Source organism: Charadrius vociferus, unplaced genomic scaffold (genome assembly GCF_000708025.1).
Source record: "Charadrius vociferus isolate BGI_N301 unplaced genomic scaffold, ASM70802v2 scaffold177, whole genome shotgun sequence".
Classification (NCBI taxonomy): Eukaryota; Metazoa; Chordata; class Aves; order Charadriiformes; family Charadriidae; genus Charadrius; species Charadrius vociferus.
Genome location: NW_009649170.1, coordinates 60,703 through 75,342, shown reverse-complemented (window position 1 = coordinate 75,342; position 14,640 = coordinate 60,703). Strand labels below are relative to the sequence as shown.

Here is a 14,640-nt window from a genome sequence, read left to right as displayed (position 1 = left end):
TTCCTGGCCAGATTTAACTCTATCAGGGTGTTGGGTTTCCTAACGTCATCCCTGGTTGCTTGGACAATTTCTCTGTATTACTCCCAGGCTACCTGTCCTTGCTTCCACCATCTGCAGATTTCCTTTTTCTGTTTGAGTTTCTCTAGAAGCTCTTTGTTCATCCATGAAGGCGTCCTGGCATTTTTTTCCTGACTTCCTCTTAGTTGGGATGCATTGCTCCTGAGCTTGGAGGAGGTGACCCTTGAATATTAACCAGCTTTCTTGGGCTCTTCTTCCCTCCAGGGCTTTATCCCATGCTACTCTGCCAACCAGATCCTTGAAGAGGCCAAAGTCTGCTCTCCTGAAGTCCAGGGTAGTGAGCTTGCTGTGCACCCCCCTCACTGCCCTAAGGATCTTGAACTCTACCATTTCATGGTCACTGCAGCTGGACCATTTTCTCACCAACAATGCAGGGCTAGTGGGGAATGTGAAGCTCAGGGGCAGCCTTGGCTGCTCAGAAATCAACACAGCAAAGTCAGTTACAGTTCAATGATTAATGATGAGATTCTCAAAAATGGCTAAAAATTCAGAGTAAAAGTTCCAAGGTCACATCAGTGCTTCTGGAAATCCCACCTCTAAAACACTTGGTTTTGCTCTCTGTTTTTTCTTTCCCATACTACTACATACTACTACCTAGACACTTCATACATCAAAGTGTATACTATTAGCATGAGATATTCTGATTTTTTTTGTGTAATTCCTAAAGAAAACTGTGAAAATAAAGAATACAAACTTAAATAAAATCGGAACCTTATATATTTCACCTCAAACTGGTGTACTTTATAAGATCCACTACTACTTATATATCTGAAGCATGATTTTTTTTCACTACAGCTTCTACTTCACAAATGTGGCATCCACCTACAGTTTTGCATTAAAAAATCTACTGCTCATCAAGCAGTCTGCAAAGAAGTAACAGTTCATGGTAACTCTTTCTTTCTTTCTGACCCTAACCGTCGATATTAACCCACTCCCAAGAAACTGTAACACAACTTCAACTGAAAGGGCGTATGTTTCAAATATAAAATTATATTTAATCATTTGTGCAGATGTTTGGTCTATAGATGAAAAATTTCAGAATAACTACTTACATCTTGCTCATAAATGCTCCAAGGAAAAAAAAAAATTATCTGAGACATGCCCTGAGCTATCTAGACATCTTAATAGAGCAAACAATGCTGCTGTGATGCCTGGCTTCACCCTGGGTTTTGCTAAAGAAACACAGCAACTGCCAAACAGAGCTCCTAAATGAGTGACACACCACAGCATTATGTGCACTACAGCAATTCTTGTAGCTTTGCTAAGTTCCTCTCCATCCACTGGATATTGAGCTGAATTGTCTCAATTGCCTCTTTTACATAACGCAGTTGAGAACTCTCCTCTGATTTTGACTCAAAAAATGACTTCACCTGCATAGCAAGAGAAAAGAAAGAAAAAGAAAATTTTAACTAAAATCAACACTGGCCACACAAATAGGTTCAGAAACAAAGGCTACAAATAAGTTGCAGGAAATCTATTCCCAAGGATCATTTGTATCTATGCAGTAAGCAAACCTCTCGAGTTCCCAAAATGTGAGGAAAACATTTTTTCATGGGAACTGCAGCAGTAACTCATTTGGTTCCAATAAATTATTTCACCAACAAACACACATTCACTTATCATATTCATCACAGAGCAATCACAGAGCACTCAAAGTTCTGGAAAAGGAGTCTTGATCTGTGACAAAGAATTGATTGTTGCAAGCAACCTTCTTCAGTGCTCTGGAATGATCCCCACACCCACTCATCATTACAATTTTCAATGTTATCACTTAAAATACTACAGATCAAACCATAAACAGCTATCTCTACCAAATTATCTGAATGAAAATATTAGACTAAACCATTATTGACACGTTGGCTTCAAGGCCTTGTTAGGGAAGACAACAGAGACTTTTGACAGCAATTAACCAGCTCTTAAGTGATAGTCAACCTCCAAAATAGCTTCTTGGGATTGCTGACAGCAAAAATAACATAAAGCAATTTTTATGGCACTCCACCACATTACAGAGATGCACAAAGCATAGCTTGTTTATGAAATCTAGACCAGTATTGTGTCTAGACCAAATAATTATTTTGGGAGAGAGTGTATTCCAGTGAACAGGAAAACAAAACAGTATGAGCATGACTGGGTTCAACTCTATACGCAATTCTGCCACAGACTCAGTATGTAATCTTCAACATGTTTCTATATATATTTGCTGTGTGTGAAACAGGGAAAGCAATAGATGTATATCATTGCAAAAGGGCCTCAAGGACAGAAAAAAAGTGTTTTCCTCGTTCCTCAATTAAATGAAAGCAGCACTGGCACTCAAAAATATGCCTTTCTCACAGATTAAGGCACCAACCTCAAGTAGATGCGCCTTTGTTGCAAACTGAGAAGTTGACCAACTAATGATATTCTGGATAGTATATGAGCCTAGGTGAAACCTGAAATACAAACAAAGAAGTTATTTTTAACTAGGAGCCACTTTAAGATACAGGTTCAGAAATCATTAAAAGCACTTGAATTCAAGTTTTCGCACCTCATTTTTCAAAAGAGATACAAGGTCTTAGAAGTCCAAGCCTTAAGTCCTTAGAAGTTCCCTAATCCCTCTAAAAATTGAAATTTAGAGCAAAAGAGACATGGAAAATTTTCAAACTTCTATCACAGTTCAAATAGTAAAGAACTGGTTACCAAGACCTGTACTTGTGGTATGTATTGCCTATTGTATCCTGGGCTGCATCAAAAGAAATATGGACAGCACTCTGAAGGAGGTGATTCTCCCCCTCTATTCTGGTCTTGTGAGACACCACCTGGAGTACTGCGTCCAGGTCTGGGAGTTCTCAGTACAAGACATGGACCTGTTGGAGTGAGTCCAATGGAGGGCCACGAAGATGATCACAGGGATGGAACACCTCCCCTATGAGGACAGGCTGAGAGAGTTGGGGTTGTTCAGTCTTTCAATACTTAAAGGGGGCTTATAAGAAAGATGGCGACAAACCTTTTAGCAGGGCCTATTGCGACAGTACAAGCGGTAATGGTTTCAAACTAAAGGAAGGTAGATTCACACTTGACATAAGGAAGAAATTTTTTATTTCAAGTGTGGTGAAACACTGTAACAGGTTGCCCAGAGAGGTGCTAGATGTGCCATCTCTGCAACCTGATCTAGTTGAAGATGTCCCTGCTGGTTGCTGAAGGGTTGGTCTAGATGACCTTTAAAGGTCCCTTCCAATCTAAATTATTCCATGATTCTACGAAACTCTACAGTAATTGAATTTGCAACCAGATTTCATTTCAAGCAAAGTAATTTTGTAATAGAGGTTATCAAGAGCTTACTAGAGCGGAAATTTTCATCCAGAAGAAGCTTTTTTAGCAATGTGAAACTGTTCCAAAGCAAAGCTAGGATTTAGAAACATAGTTTTCCATGTATTGTTAGCTTTTTGAGGACTTGCAGGCCAGCTCTCCTGCTGGGTACCCTTCAAGGCCAGTTAAGGACAACATGTATTTCTAAAGCAATTAGGATTTTTTGGTTATTTGGTTTTGGGGTTGCTCTAAAAAGGCAGAAATAAAAAATGCTGAATGAATTGCCTGGGCCTGCTTTTGAGTGAATTTGATCCACGTAAACACCATGCATCTGCAGGAATCATCTTAGAGACGGCATCCTTCTAAGAGAAATTCAAATCAAGATTTTTTAGAATTACTATGAGGCTCTAGGAGCCTCCAAAGTCCCATCAACTATTGGTGAGACTTCAAAGTTTATGTTCCAAGTTATTTTTGTAAAATCAGATTTTTAAAGAGTTTTTACAATTTTAATACAAATCTTCTTATAGGAATCCAACTGTTTATTATCTTGGGCTTGAAAGAAATGAACAGGTGCTTTTGCCACTGTGAGTGTGAAGTTTCACAGAATCACAGAATGATAGGGGTTGGAAGGGACCTCTGGAGATCATCTAGTCCACCCCCCCTGCCAGAGCAGGGTCACCTACAGCAGGTTGCACAGGACAGCGTCCAGGCGGGTTTTGAATGTCTCCAGAGTGGGAGACTCCACCACCTCTCTGGGCAGCCTGTTCCAGTGCTCCACTACCCTCAAAGTAAAGAAGTTCCTTCTCATGTTAAGATGGAACTTCCTATGTTCAAGTTTATGCCCATTACCCCTCGTCCTACCACTGGGCGCCACTGAAAAAAGACTGCTCCCATCCCCCTGGCATCCTCCCATTAAGTATTTGTATGTATTAATAAGATCCCCCCTCAATCTTCTTTTCTCTAGACTAAAGAGACCCAAGTCCCTCAGCCTTTCCTCATAAGAAAGGTGCTCCAGTCCCCTAATCATCTTTGTTGCCCTTTGCTGGACCCTCTCCAGCAGTTCCCTGTCTTTCTTGAACTGGGGAGCCCAGAACTGGACACAGTACTCCAGATGCGGTCTCACCAGGGCAGAGTAGAGGGGGAGGATGACCTCCCTCGACCTGCTGGCCACACTCTTCTTGATGCACCCCAGGATGCCATTCGCCTTCTTGGCCGCCAGGGCACATTGCTGGCTCATGGTCATCCTGTTGTCCACCAGGACTCCCAGGTCCCTCTCCACAGAGCTGCTCTCCAGGAGGTCAGCCCCCAACCTGTACTGGTGCATGGGGTTATTCCTCCCCAGGTGCAGTACCCTACACTTACCCTTGTTGAACTTCATAAGGTTTCTTTCTGCCCAACTCTCCAGCCTGGTGAGGTCACGCTGTAAGGCAGCACAGCCTTCTGGCGTGTCAGCCACTCCTCCCAGTTTTGTGTCATCAGCAAACTTGCTGATGGTACACTCTATCCCTTCATCCAGATCATTGATGAATATGTTGAACAAGACTGGGCCCAGTACTGAACCCTGAGGGACACCACTTGTTACTAACCTCCAACTAGACTCTACACCACTAACCACAACCCTCTGAGCTCTATCTGTAAGCCAGTTCTCAGTTCAGCTACATCAAACGCCTTACTTTCGTGTAAGCTTTTTCCAGTTCTCTTTGACAAAGTCCCAGGCCAGCAAATATCCAGGCAAACTCTGGCTAACAGTTGCTATGATATGCGAAAGCTCCTGTGCCCTGATGACTTCTCCTTCAAGGCTGTTCTGCATTAACCTAAAACACAAAGCATATGAAAAGGGACAAGAAAAAACCCAACTATTTATATCTTCAAATGATTCTCCTGATATTTCTGAACTAGACAGAAAAGATTATATAACAGATCAAACAACAAGCCACTTCTGGCACCTTGAACACACTGATGCTCCATTTCATAACCACTGTACGTATCTAGCTTTAGTTTCCAAGTATCAGAGTGACTTTAGCTTTAAACCAAGTATCTGAATTTTCATTGTTGTTGGAAAAGATGAAGTAACTTCTAACAACTTGTAAAAGAAAACATAATACATTGAAAATTTAAGAGACAAATGCTGTAACAAGAATCATCTAGCAGCACAACCTTGGTGACCTCCAAGCAGTACTGAGATGTGGTCTATAGAGAGGTATTGGAGCATAAAGGGAGGTCAAAATGACAACCAAAGGAAGAAAAAAGAGAAAAAAAAAAAACCAAAGAACCCCCCCAACTAGTTATAACCTTGGTTATAAAGATAGACCAATCTTGTAAGACTCCATAGAACAGTGTTCAATTTTATTACCTTTACCACAAAATCCGCAATTTTGCGTTACCAATAGCGCAAAGCCTTTAAGTTCAAGTGTTTTCTCTTTATGCATAATCAGAATTTGGCCTTTTGAGCTACACTATTATGTAAATTATTTTAAAGTCAAAACTATCAGGTTCTTCATGTTTATGGAACCCTGTACAAAACATGTGGATAGATTATCTTTAGCAATCAGATATTTTTTTTCACAATACAATAAGGCAATACATTTTTTCAAATATTTTAACGCTTTTAATTTATGCAGCACACAACTTTTTGGCTCCTTCATACCAGATCATCTTTCTGACATCTTCTGTGCTGGCCAAGGCTTCAATCATTTTGCTTTTCTCTGCTTCAGAAACTGAAGAGCAGTACATCTTCAGGAGGAATTCCCAGCCATCACTAGATTTGGCTCCAGCTGTAAATATGGCTTTCATAACATCACTAGGCAAACTACAAGGAAAAACAAAACCAACAACAAAACAAAACAACAGCAAAAAAACCAAACAAGCACAAAGGGGATATAAAAATGCTCATCTGAGAAAAGAAGGAAGAAAAGTCACAAAATGAAAAGATTAGCTTGAAAGAGATGCCTGCCTTTTGAGCAATTTAATTGTGTAGCAATTGTAATTTTGCTGGACTGAATTCGTGCTAGTCTAATACTTTTAAGTCACTGGAAAAAGGCAAATCATACTAGTCATATGAAAACACTGTAAATTGTACAAAAATCTGAGTAATTTTCTGTGGCTCAAAATGCACATGAATCCAAAGCAGAATGAATTCTACAAGATAAAAGGGTATGCTTCAACGTTGCTTCTAAGTAATCCTCCTTGAGCATGCAGCTTAGAAAATGCAGATGGAAGCTATTTGTGGCTGGTTTTGCAGTCACACTTAATGAGACTGCAGAAAAAGTCTTAAATTCTATCACAGTTCTCCCTTTCATCTTAAAACAGCAATTACTCCTACATGAGGAACTGTAAAAGACAGAATGACATGCTTTACCAACATTGGTGGTGGTGGTGGTATGTGGGTTTTTTTGGTTTGTTTTGTTTGTTGGGGTTTTTTTCCCCAAAACAACGGTGGCAAGGTAGCAGGAAAACAGGCAGATACAAGAAGCTGAAGTCCAGTTTTTGTGGTACCTCCTTGTTCCATTAGACTTCATCCATTTCTCAAACATCTCAGTGGCAGTTGTTCTACAGTTTCTCACATTATGGGTGCAGGCAAAAGTTAGCAGTGTTGACCGGAGCTCTCGTTCAGAGAGGGTCCCATCATCTGTCCAACGCTGTTGATCAATTTTATCACCAAACAGGTGCTCTATTCTATGCTAAAGGAGGAAAAATTATGAGTACTAGCTAATTCTTCCCAAGGGGATTTTCTGTATACAAAAGTAGTTTAAAAAAGAAAAAAAAAAGCTAAGGTTTAGAACTGCGGAAGTTAAACGTGGTAGTTTTTCATTTGCCTATTCCAATTTACATGTACCATTTCTTACTGTGTGAATAAATATCAGATACCACATAGATCTGAAAGATGGGCCACGTCTACATCTTAAGTTGCACATGAAAACTGAAGACTAGTCTTTGAGCTACGGGTCTGACTTGTATGTCAGTCACAACTAACTACAACTCCTGTATGTTTAGCTGCTTTTAAGTCCATCAAGTGACAGTTCATACACCTTAGTTTAGCACAAACAAACCAACCTTTATCTATAGGCTGAACACCATTCACATTTGTAGTTTTGTAGCTTGCCAAAACCACAGCTAGGTGCCTGACTAGCTACCGCATCTCAGCTGAAACACTTGAACTTAAATATAACCTCATAGACACTGCATTGCAAACCATAGCTTGGGCTGTTTATCACAGCAGATCTGTAAAACTTTTGAATAAATACTAAATAAGAAAAATTGTTATAGTAGCGTTAACTTCAAATTATAATTTACAGAAAACTAAGACATACCATGACTCGTGCTGCCAGTTGTTGTTCACTATTTTTCTCTAGAAGGCTGTATATAAGACTCAGCTGAAACAAAGCTTGAGTGAGTGGTGCAGTGCTGCTCTCTTTCTTAAGGTAACCAATCAGCTCAAAGGCCTTTTCCAGAGACTCTTTTCCTAGACTATAGGTCAATGAATACAAACATTAAAATGGCTTTCAAACCAAAAGTACTCCCTGAAATAAGATCAGAAGTGATGCTCTCCATTACACTAACAGAGGAATAGGTGAATAGAGGGAGTAACATGAGAAACACTTTAGATGTCAAGATTTTTATATTACTACATTAGTCAGATAGCAAAGCAACAACGGCCACTAACATGCCGTCAGTTAACAAAAATGAAGATAGGTAAGGAAGTGCGACAATAATATCTGAAAATATTTATCATAAACGAGGGTATTCAGATACAGGAAGCTGACAAAGAGGCCATCCAGAATGCCCAGCCTCCCCTGCTCTGATGGCAGTGGTGAAAGACAAGACAGGGAGCAAGTAAAAAAATGGCAGGCAAATAGATTACTTCTCTAAAGTGGAGGACTCATTGAGAGAGTACAGGAAAACAGTCAGCTAAGCAGATTATCAGACACTAAAGAAAACACTCTCTTCCAGAAATGGAAGCTATCGTGTGGCTCTTTGTGATGCAAATAAATAGATGTTGCTATAAAGAACAGGAAGATAACATCTAAGACTAACATGAAAGCATGACTGAAATAACTTAAAAATAAATATTAGTGAACTGTTTCAATAAGCTAATAAAGACTGAATTAAAACTCCCCTGAAGCAGTCTTCTCTAGAATCTAAGTCTGTTTTTCTTTCACTTGGAAAAAACTTTAAACACATATTAACTATGTTTTCCAATATAAAAGTCTTACCTTGAAAGCCTGAAGATATTGTTAATCAAATTGGCTCTGTCTTTAGGACTCAAAGCAGTGTGGTTATTTTTCAACAGATCAGTCAGCGTTTTCCAGTCTTCAGCATAGTGTACTACGTAATAGCCATTCATGTCCACATTGAATTTTATCCATTCAACCTCTTCTGGAAGTTCAATGACAGCTAATGGGCAGACAGTCAGTTAGCAGCAGAAACAAAAATGTAGCAATTATTTGTTCAAATCCAAATCTATGAAGTAGACTGGTTCTGTTGTAAAATCACCAAATTTGATTATAGTAGAAATACAATGTTAAAATGTTTTGAAACTTGTAACCATAGGACCCTCACCAGGTAGTTACTGGTTTGTATCAAGAAACTAATAAGAACGGGATGAAACAATGAAAAATTGAATAGAGAAGTTTTGTTTGAGTACTGTAACTATAGAAACTCATTATGCACCAGTGATGCTGCTTGAAACCCCCTTACCCTTCCCATCTTGATTTAAATATCAAGAACCAATTAATAGATATTATTAGGAATAATTGTTGATAATAATCAATGAAGATTAAAACCATTATATGTATTTTCTGGTAAGTAATTTGTGTAATGGTAGCTAGGTATGATCTAAACTAATTGTTGAACAACGTAGCTTTGATATACCAGTCAAGAAACTGATAAGTTGTAGGACTGGTTAGTAAACTGAAAAAGTCTTCTGGAGGTTCCAAGATTAAAGGGGGAACGGAATTTTGCAACCAAGCTGAGCGTGCGCAAAGATCGGGTTCACTAGCAGACACAATGAGGAAGACTATGTATGACCACCAGAGGACCCTGGATGACCACCAGTGTACCTGAAAGTGCATGCGTCACAGACATTTACATATATTAATGAGTTTTTTTGAAATCATATGAATATGTTAATTGTTTCTCAGAAATATGATGAATATGTATATTTTGATTGTATATAATTTTTGTAGTGGAGCAACTCAGCACACACACTAGGTTGAGTGATTGGCTGTGTGTCCAGTGCCGTAATAAAGAAGTGCCTGCTTTCTAAACTTAAACTAAGTCTTAGAAAGTTTTGTTTCTGCCAATTTATGGTAACAGTTTCAGAGAGTCAATAAATCCTTTTCCACTCAATAGTTCCCCCTACTATGAAGAAGGAATAGCCAGTACAGTATCACGATTTGCTCCGAGTTGTACCTATGCAGTTAATTACTCAGCGCAGTGACTTTTCTTGTTCTGTCCAGTCCTCATTTAAAACAACTCCATCTTGTCTCTGCCCGCTTTCATATATATATATATAAAGAGCATCATATAAAGAAATAGAGAAATGGAGACAGCATTGAGTAGATGAAAGGACACACTCTAGTTTCAGACTTAACTAGATACCAGAAGAGAGGCTTTGGGAAAAAGTTCTTGATTTCACTTGGTTCTATAACTCTTGCCAAAAGCATAAATTTGCGTAGCACCTACAATGCCTTTGAAATGTAGTAAATATTTTACCTCAAACACTTTTGTACCTCTCTCCTACTCTCATACCTGCCACATCCAAGTTTCTACGGTCACTGAGGAATTAGTATGATGAACATGAGACCACCAACAGGGCAATTTAAGGTGAAACAAAAATGATCAAATCAGGCTACTTCCCTATTAGTTCTATTAAGATCAAGGAAACATTCAATTAAACAGCTTTGGTTTTCTATTCTGACAATTCATGATAATTTTTTCTAAAACTCCATCTCAAATTAAAAAGCCCAGGAATACGGTGAAGCCTTTGTAAAACCAATGTCAGAATGACAAAAACCAACATGATTTACTTTAATTATAGTAGTTCTAAAGTTATTTTAGAGGGGTGGCAGTTCATAAAAATCAGTAATGAGTAAAAATGTCATGATCAAGTCTAAGAATTTGATTTTAAATTTGTATAGTTTTATTTCAAAAAGTAGAGGTATGAGATAGGTTTATGGATTAAAAATAATTGCCAGTTAAATGCACCAAGAACTTTAACAGGGAAAACAAAAATACAATAGCAGATGTAAAATGATCAGTCAGACCAGCTTCAATAAACGCAAAAACCTATTCATGTCAGTGGAAAGAGACAGACAAAGTGATTTTTAGCATGATACTGCACAAAAGTGCATAGCAACTATTCACTTGGTAAGGAAAAAAACCAGGGTGAATTAAAAAAACACCATAGACTAACAATTTAGGATTCAAACTAGGCACTGCAGCAAAGGCAGAGAGTTTATGTGAAAAGATCTAAAGGTTTCAAGTTCTACAACAGCATTCTCAAAAACATAATGTGTTCCAGATGCAATATTTTCTTACACCATCAAAGAAAAGAAATAGTATTTCAGTAGAAAGTTACTTCCTCACATTTCAGTACAGTGGCAAAACAACTCTCCCATTACTCTCTCTCAAAAGGACACTGAGAGATTTTGTGCATGCGCTGGGATCAAAAGACCAACACTAATGATGCCACCACCAATCTAGATCTTGGCTCTAGATCTGTGTGATTATTTTGTATGACATACGCCTTCATCTTCACATTTTACGCAAATATGCACTCAGAAGGATCAGTAATCTATAGCACTTAAGTAACTTGCTACAGAAGTGTTGAGTCACATACCTGACTTTTGGTCCAGTAGATATGCATTAGTACAATGGGTAAAGTTGCAGCTACTAGTTATGTAGGTGAGAGGAATATGCCACAGATAACTGCAAAGGAAAGCAAAGGTTTACTGACATATTAAACACATATTATTTATCTTTAAGTGTTTGTTTTGTTGTGGTTTATTTTTTTAAAATTTAAGCATTTTAATATATTAGTAGTATTAGAACAACTGCATGCTGTGTAAAATAATAAAGTATAAATCTCACTCATATAATCAGTATATGATAAAAGAATACATGTACAGCATGTACAGCAATTATTTTTTTATCCTCACCATGTTAACAGGAAAATTTCATAGAATCATAGAATGGTGTGGGTTGGAAGGGACTTTTAAAAGTCATCTAGCCCAACCCCTCTGCAATAAGCAGGGACATCTTCAACTAGATGAGATTGCTCAGAGCTCCGTCCAACCTGACCTTGAACATTAGCAGAGACAGGGCATCCACAACCTCTCTGGGAAACCTGTTACAGAGTTTCACCACCGTCATCACAAAAAATTTCTTCCTTATATGGAGTCTAAATCTACCCTTCTTTAGTTTAAAACCATTGCCGCTTGTACTATCACAACAGGCCCTACTAGAAAGTTTGTCCCCATCTTTCCTTTAAGTATTGTAAGGCCACAAAATGTCTCCCTGGAGCCTTCTCTTCTCCAGGCTGAAAAACCCCAACTCTCTCAGCCTGTCCTCACAGGAGAGGTGTTCCACCCTTCTGACAATTTTTGGGGCCCTCCTCTGCACTCAATCCAACCAGTCCATATCTGTCTTGTACTGAGGACTCCCAGAGCTGGATGCAGTACTCCAGGTGGGGTCTCATGACAGCAGAGTAGAACGGCAGAATCGCCTCTCTCTACCTGCTGGCCACGCTTTTTTTTATGCAGCCAGGATGTGGTTGGCTTTCTGGGCTGTGAGCACACATGCTGGTTCTTGTCCAGCTTTTCATCCACCAGTACCCCCAAGTTCTTCTCAGCAGCACTACTCTTAATCCCTTCATCCCCCAGCCTGTATTGATACAGGGTGTTGCTCTGACCCAGGTGCAGGGCTGTGCACTTGGCCTCATGAGGTTCACATGGGCCCACTTCTCAAGCTTGTGTGGGCCTCTCTGTAAGGCACCCCATCCCTCAGGCATGTCAATCACAGCACTCAGCTTGGTGTCATCTGAAAACCTGCTGAGTGTGCATTCAATCCCATTCTCTATGTTATCAGTGAAGACATTAAACAGTGCTGGTTGCTGCATGGATCCCTAAGGGACACCACATTTTCTAGTACTTCTTCCTCAGCTCCAGCATGCTAAGTAGCTTGTCCAAAGCCATATGAACATGAAATCTCTAGTTGTATCAGAAATTTAGCTAGTATTTTTTCACCTCAGTCCAATATTCTGTCTTCCCGACATTTTACAAATTTTATTTTTAAAAAAAACCCACAATTTCTGTTGATTCGAGTACAAGACTCAAATTCTAAATCATGGTAATAAAAATCATAATTGATTGCATACCACGAAGACTGTCTCAATCAAACTGCAAGCTGGAAAAATAAATGCTATTGTGCCTCATAATGATGGTAAGGACTATTTAGAGAAAACACAACTTTGAGTGAGTTGCACACATGCATTCCAATTTTGACAGGGACCCCTTCTGTGTATGACTCACACAGAGCGCTCTTCTTCAAAAGCTTTTCATGCACTGCTCAATTTGACATCGACCAGAAACAGAAGAATAATTAAGCCTAACAATCCTTCCCTTTTTCCTTTGCCTTTCAACCATGCATCACTTTCCTTCCTCCGCATAACAAAAATAAAACAAAGCCCTGTAATTTCCAGCATTTCAAGAGACAAATTCCTTTTACAGGCCCGATTCTGCAAGATGAAGCAATGGACTCAGTTCCTGTTAAGACTTCAAACAACTGAATAAAACCACCAAAATCTCAAAAGAAGTTAAACTTACATATTTCTGTTTATTACAAAATACAGTAAGGTTCATATTATAAGACATATTTGCAGCAAATTCATTTTTACAATTAGCAACTGCCACAACTTTGCTTCTTCAGCATTTGCATACGTAATTCCTTTTAGTTTTTGGTACAATGGATATTGACTCTCATATACTCAGCCATTTGCTGTCATGCATTAGTACCATCTTATATTTTTTTAAGCCAAGAAAGCTTTGATTCTAGCTTCTCTACTTTCCTCTAACAAAGCCCAAGATGTGCACTGAATTTTGGCAGGAAGGAGTAGACTCTAACGTAAGACATATGCATCTGTAACTTCTGCAAATTTCTGCAACCTGCCTACCCTTGAACTTCTCATTAACCACACAAAACTTTCTGAAATTAGAAGAAAACTTTACCTGTGAGATCTGCCTTTTGGTATTAAAAAACCCAAAGAATTCATTCTACTATTTACCACAACTCATCATCTCAAGCTTAAAAGCTTCAGGAAAGTATGCAAATAACAAATTCAGCTTACAAAAGGTGCCACAGATTTTTACCAGTTGCTTGGGTGGAAATAGACATGGATCTTCAGGCAGATATTAGATGTGTGAATTTCTGTGCCAAATTCTCTATTACTACCTGCTTCAAAGAAAATACTAGAACTCTTGAATACAAGTGAGAAAGGTGTACAAGATACAAGAAAGATATCTGTTTTAATGGATAAAAAGTATTAAGAAGGTAATAACCTTGCATCTGATGTCCAGTTTTCTGTTTCCACATGATATAAAAATTTCTCTTGTTGTACAGAAATAATCTTTCCCTTTCGGACAACAGTGACTAAAGGAAATCCTTTATGCAGAATCCAAGTTTTCATCAACTTTTTTACATCTAATGTTCCATTGGTAATCTGTAAAAAATAATCATAACATAACAAGAAAATAACAAATGGAGAACATTTTTAAACTTTCCTCCTTAACTTACCACATAAGTAGTAGTATGATTCTGTACTTCTAAACAATCACTTTGACACTGAGCTTGTAAATTTCATATGCACTAATTTAGGGGAGCAAGTATTTTTTATTTTCTTAAGGTGAGGGAATCCTAGCCAAGCAGTGGAAATACAAATTGGAAACATCAGGTAGGTTGAACTGGTATTTCACAAAAGTGGAGAAGAGAATGTTACAGAAACTAATACTTCCTCCCCAACAGGCAAGTTGCACCAAGGTGCAAGTATTTGAGTTGCACCTGGGGAGGAAGAATGCTAAGCACCAGTATAGGTTAGGGGTAGACCTGCTGGGAAGTAGTTCTGAGGAGAAGGATCTGGGGGTCCTGGTAGATAGTAAATTGTCAATGAGCCAGCAATGTGCCCTTGTCACCAAAAAGGCCAATGGAGTCCTGGGCTGCATAGGAAAGAGTGTGACCAGTAGGTCGAGGGAGGTCATTCTCCCCCTCTACTCGGCACTGGTG

General features: G+C 38.8%; 1 protein-coding gene across 1 annotated transcript in view; it reads right to left on the bottom strand.

Annotated features, from left to right (window-relative positions):
* Positions 1 to 1,035: 1,035 nt before the first annotated feature.
* The window catches only part of LNPEP (leucyl/cystinyl aminopeptidase), a 53,692-nt gene continuing 40,087 nt past the window's right edge, over positions 1,036 to 14,640 (bottom strand). Inside the window, exons 10-18 of the mRNA XM_009888515.1 lie at positions 13,920 to 14,080; positions 11,204 to 11,292; positions 8,577 to 8,757; positions 7,674 to 7,830; positions 6,859 to 7,043; positions 6,011 to 6,172; positions 5,037 to 5,177; positions 2,426 to 2,507; positions 1,036 to 1,448 (exon numbers count right to left, since the gene is read on the bottom strand). Of these exons, the coding sequence (XP_009886817.1) occupies positions 1,317 to 1,448; positions 2,426 to 2,507; positions 5,037 to 5,177; positions 6,011 to 6,172; positions 6,859 to 7,043; positions 7,674 to 7,830; positions 8,577 to 8,757; positions 11,204 to 11,292; positions 13,920 to 14,080 (1,290 nt within the window). The 3' untranslated portion in view covers positions 1,036 to 1,316. The remainder of the gene's footprint in view (positions 1,449 to 2,425; positions 2,508 to 5,036; positions 5,178 to 6,010; positions 6,173 to 6,858; positions 7,044 to 7,673; positions 7,831 to 8,576; positions 8,758 to 11,203; positions 11,293 to 13,919; positions 14,081 to 14,640) is intronic.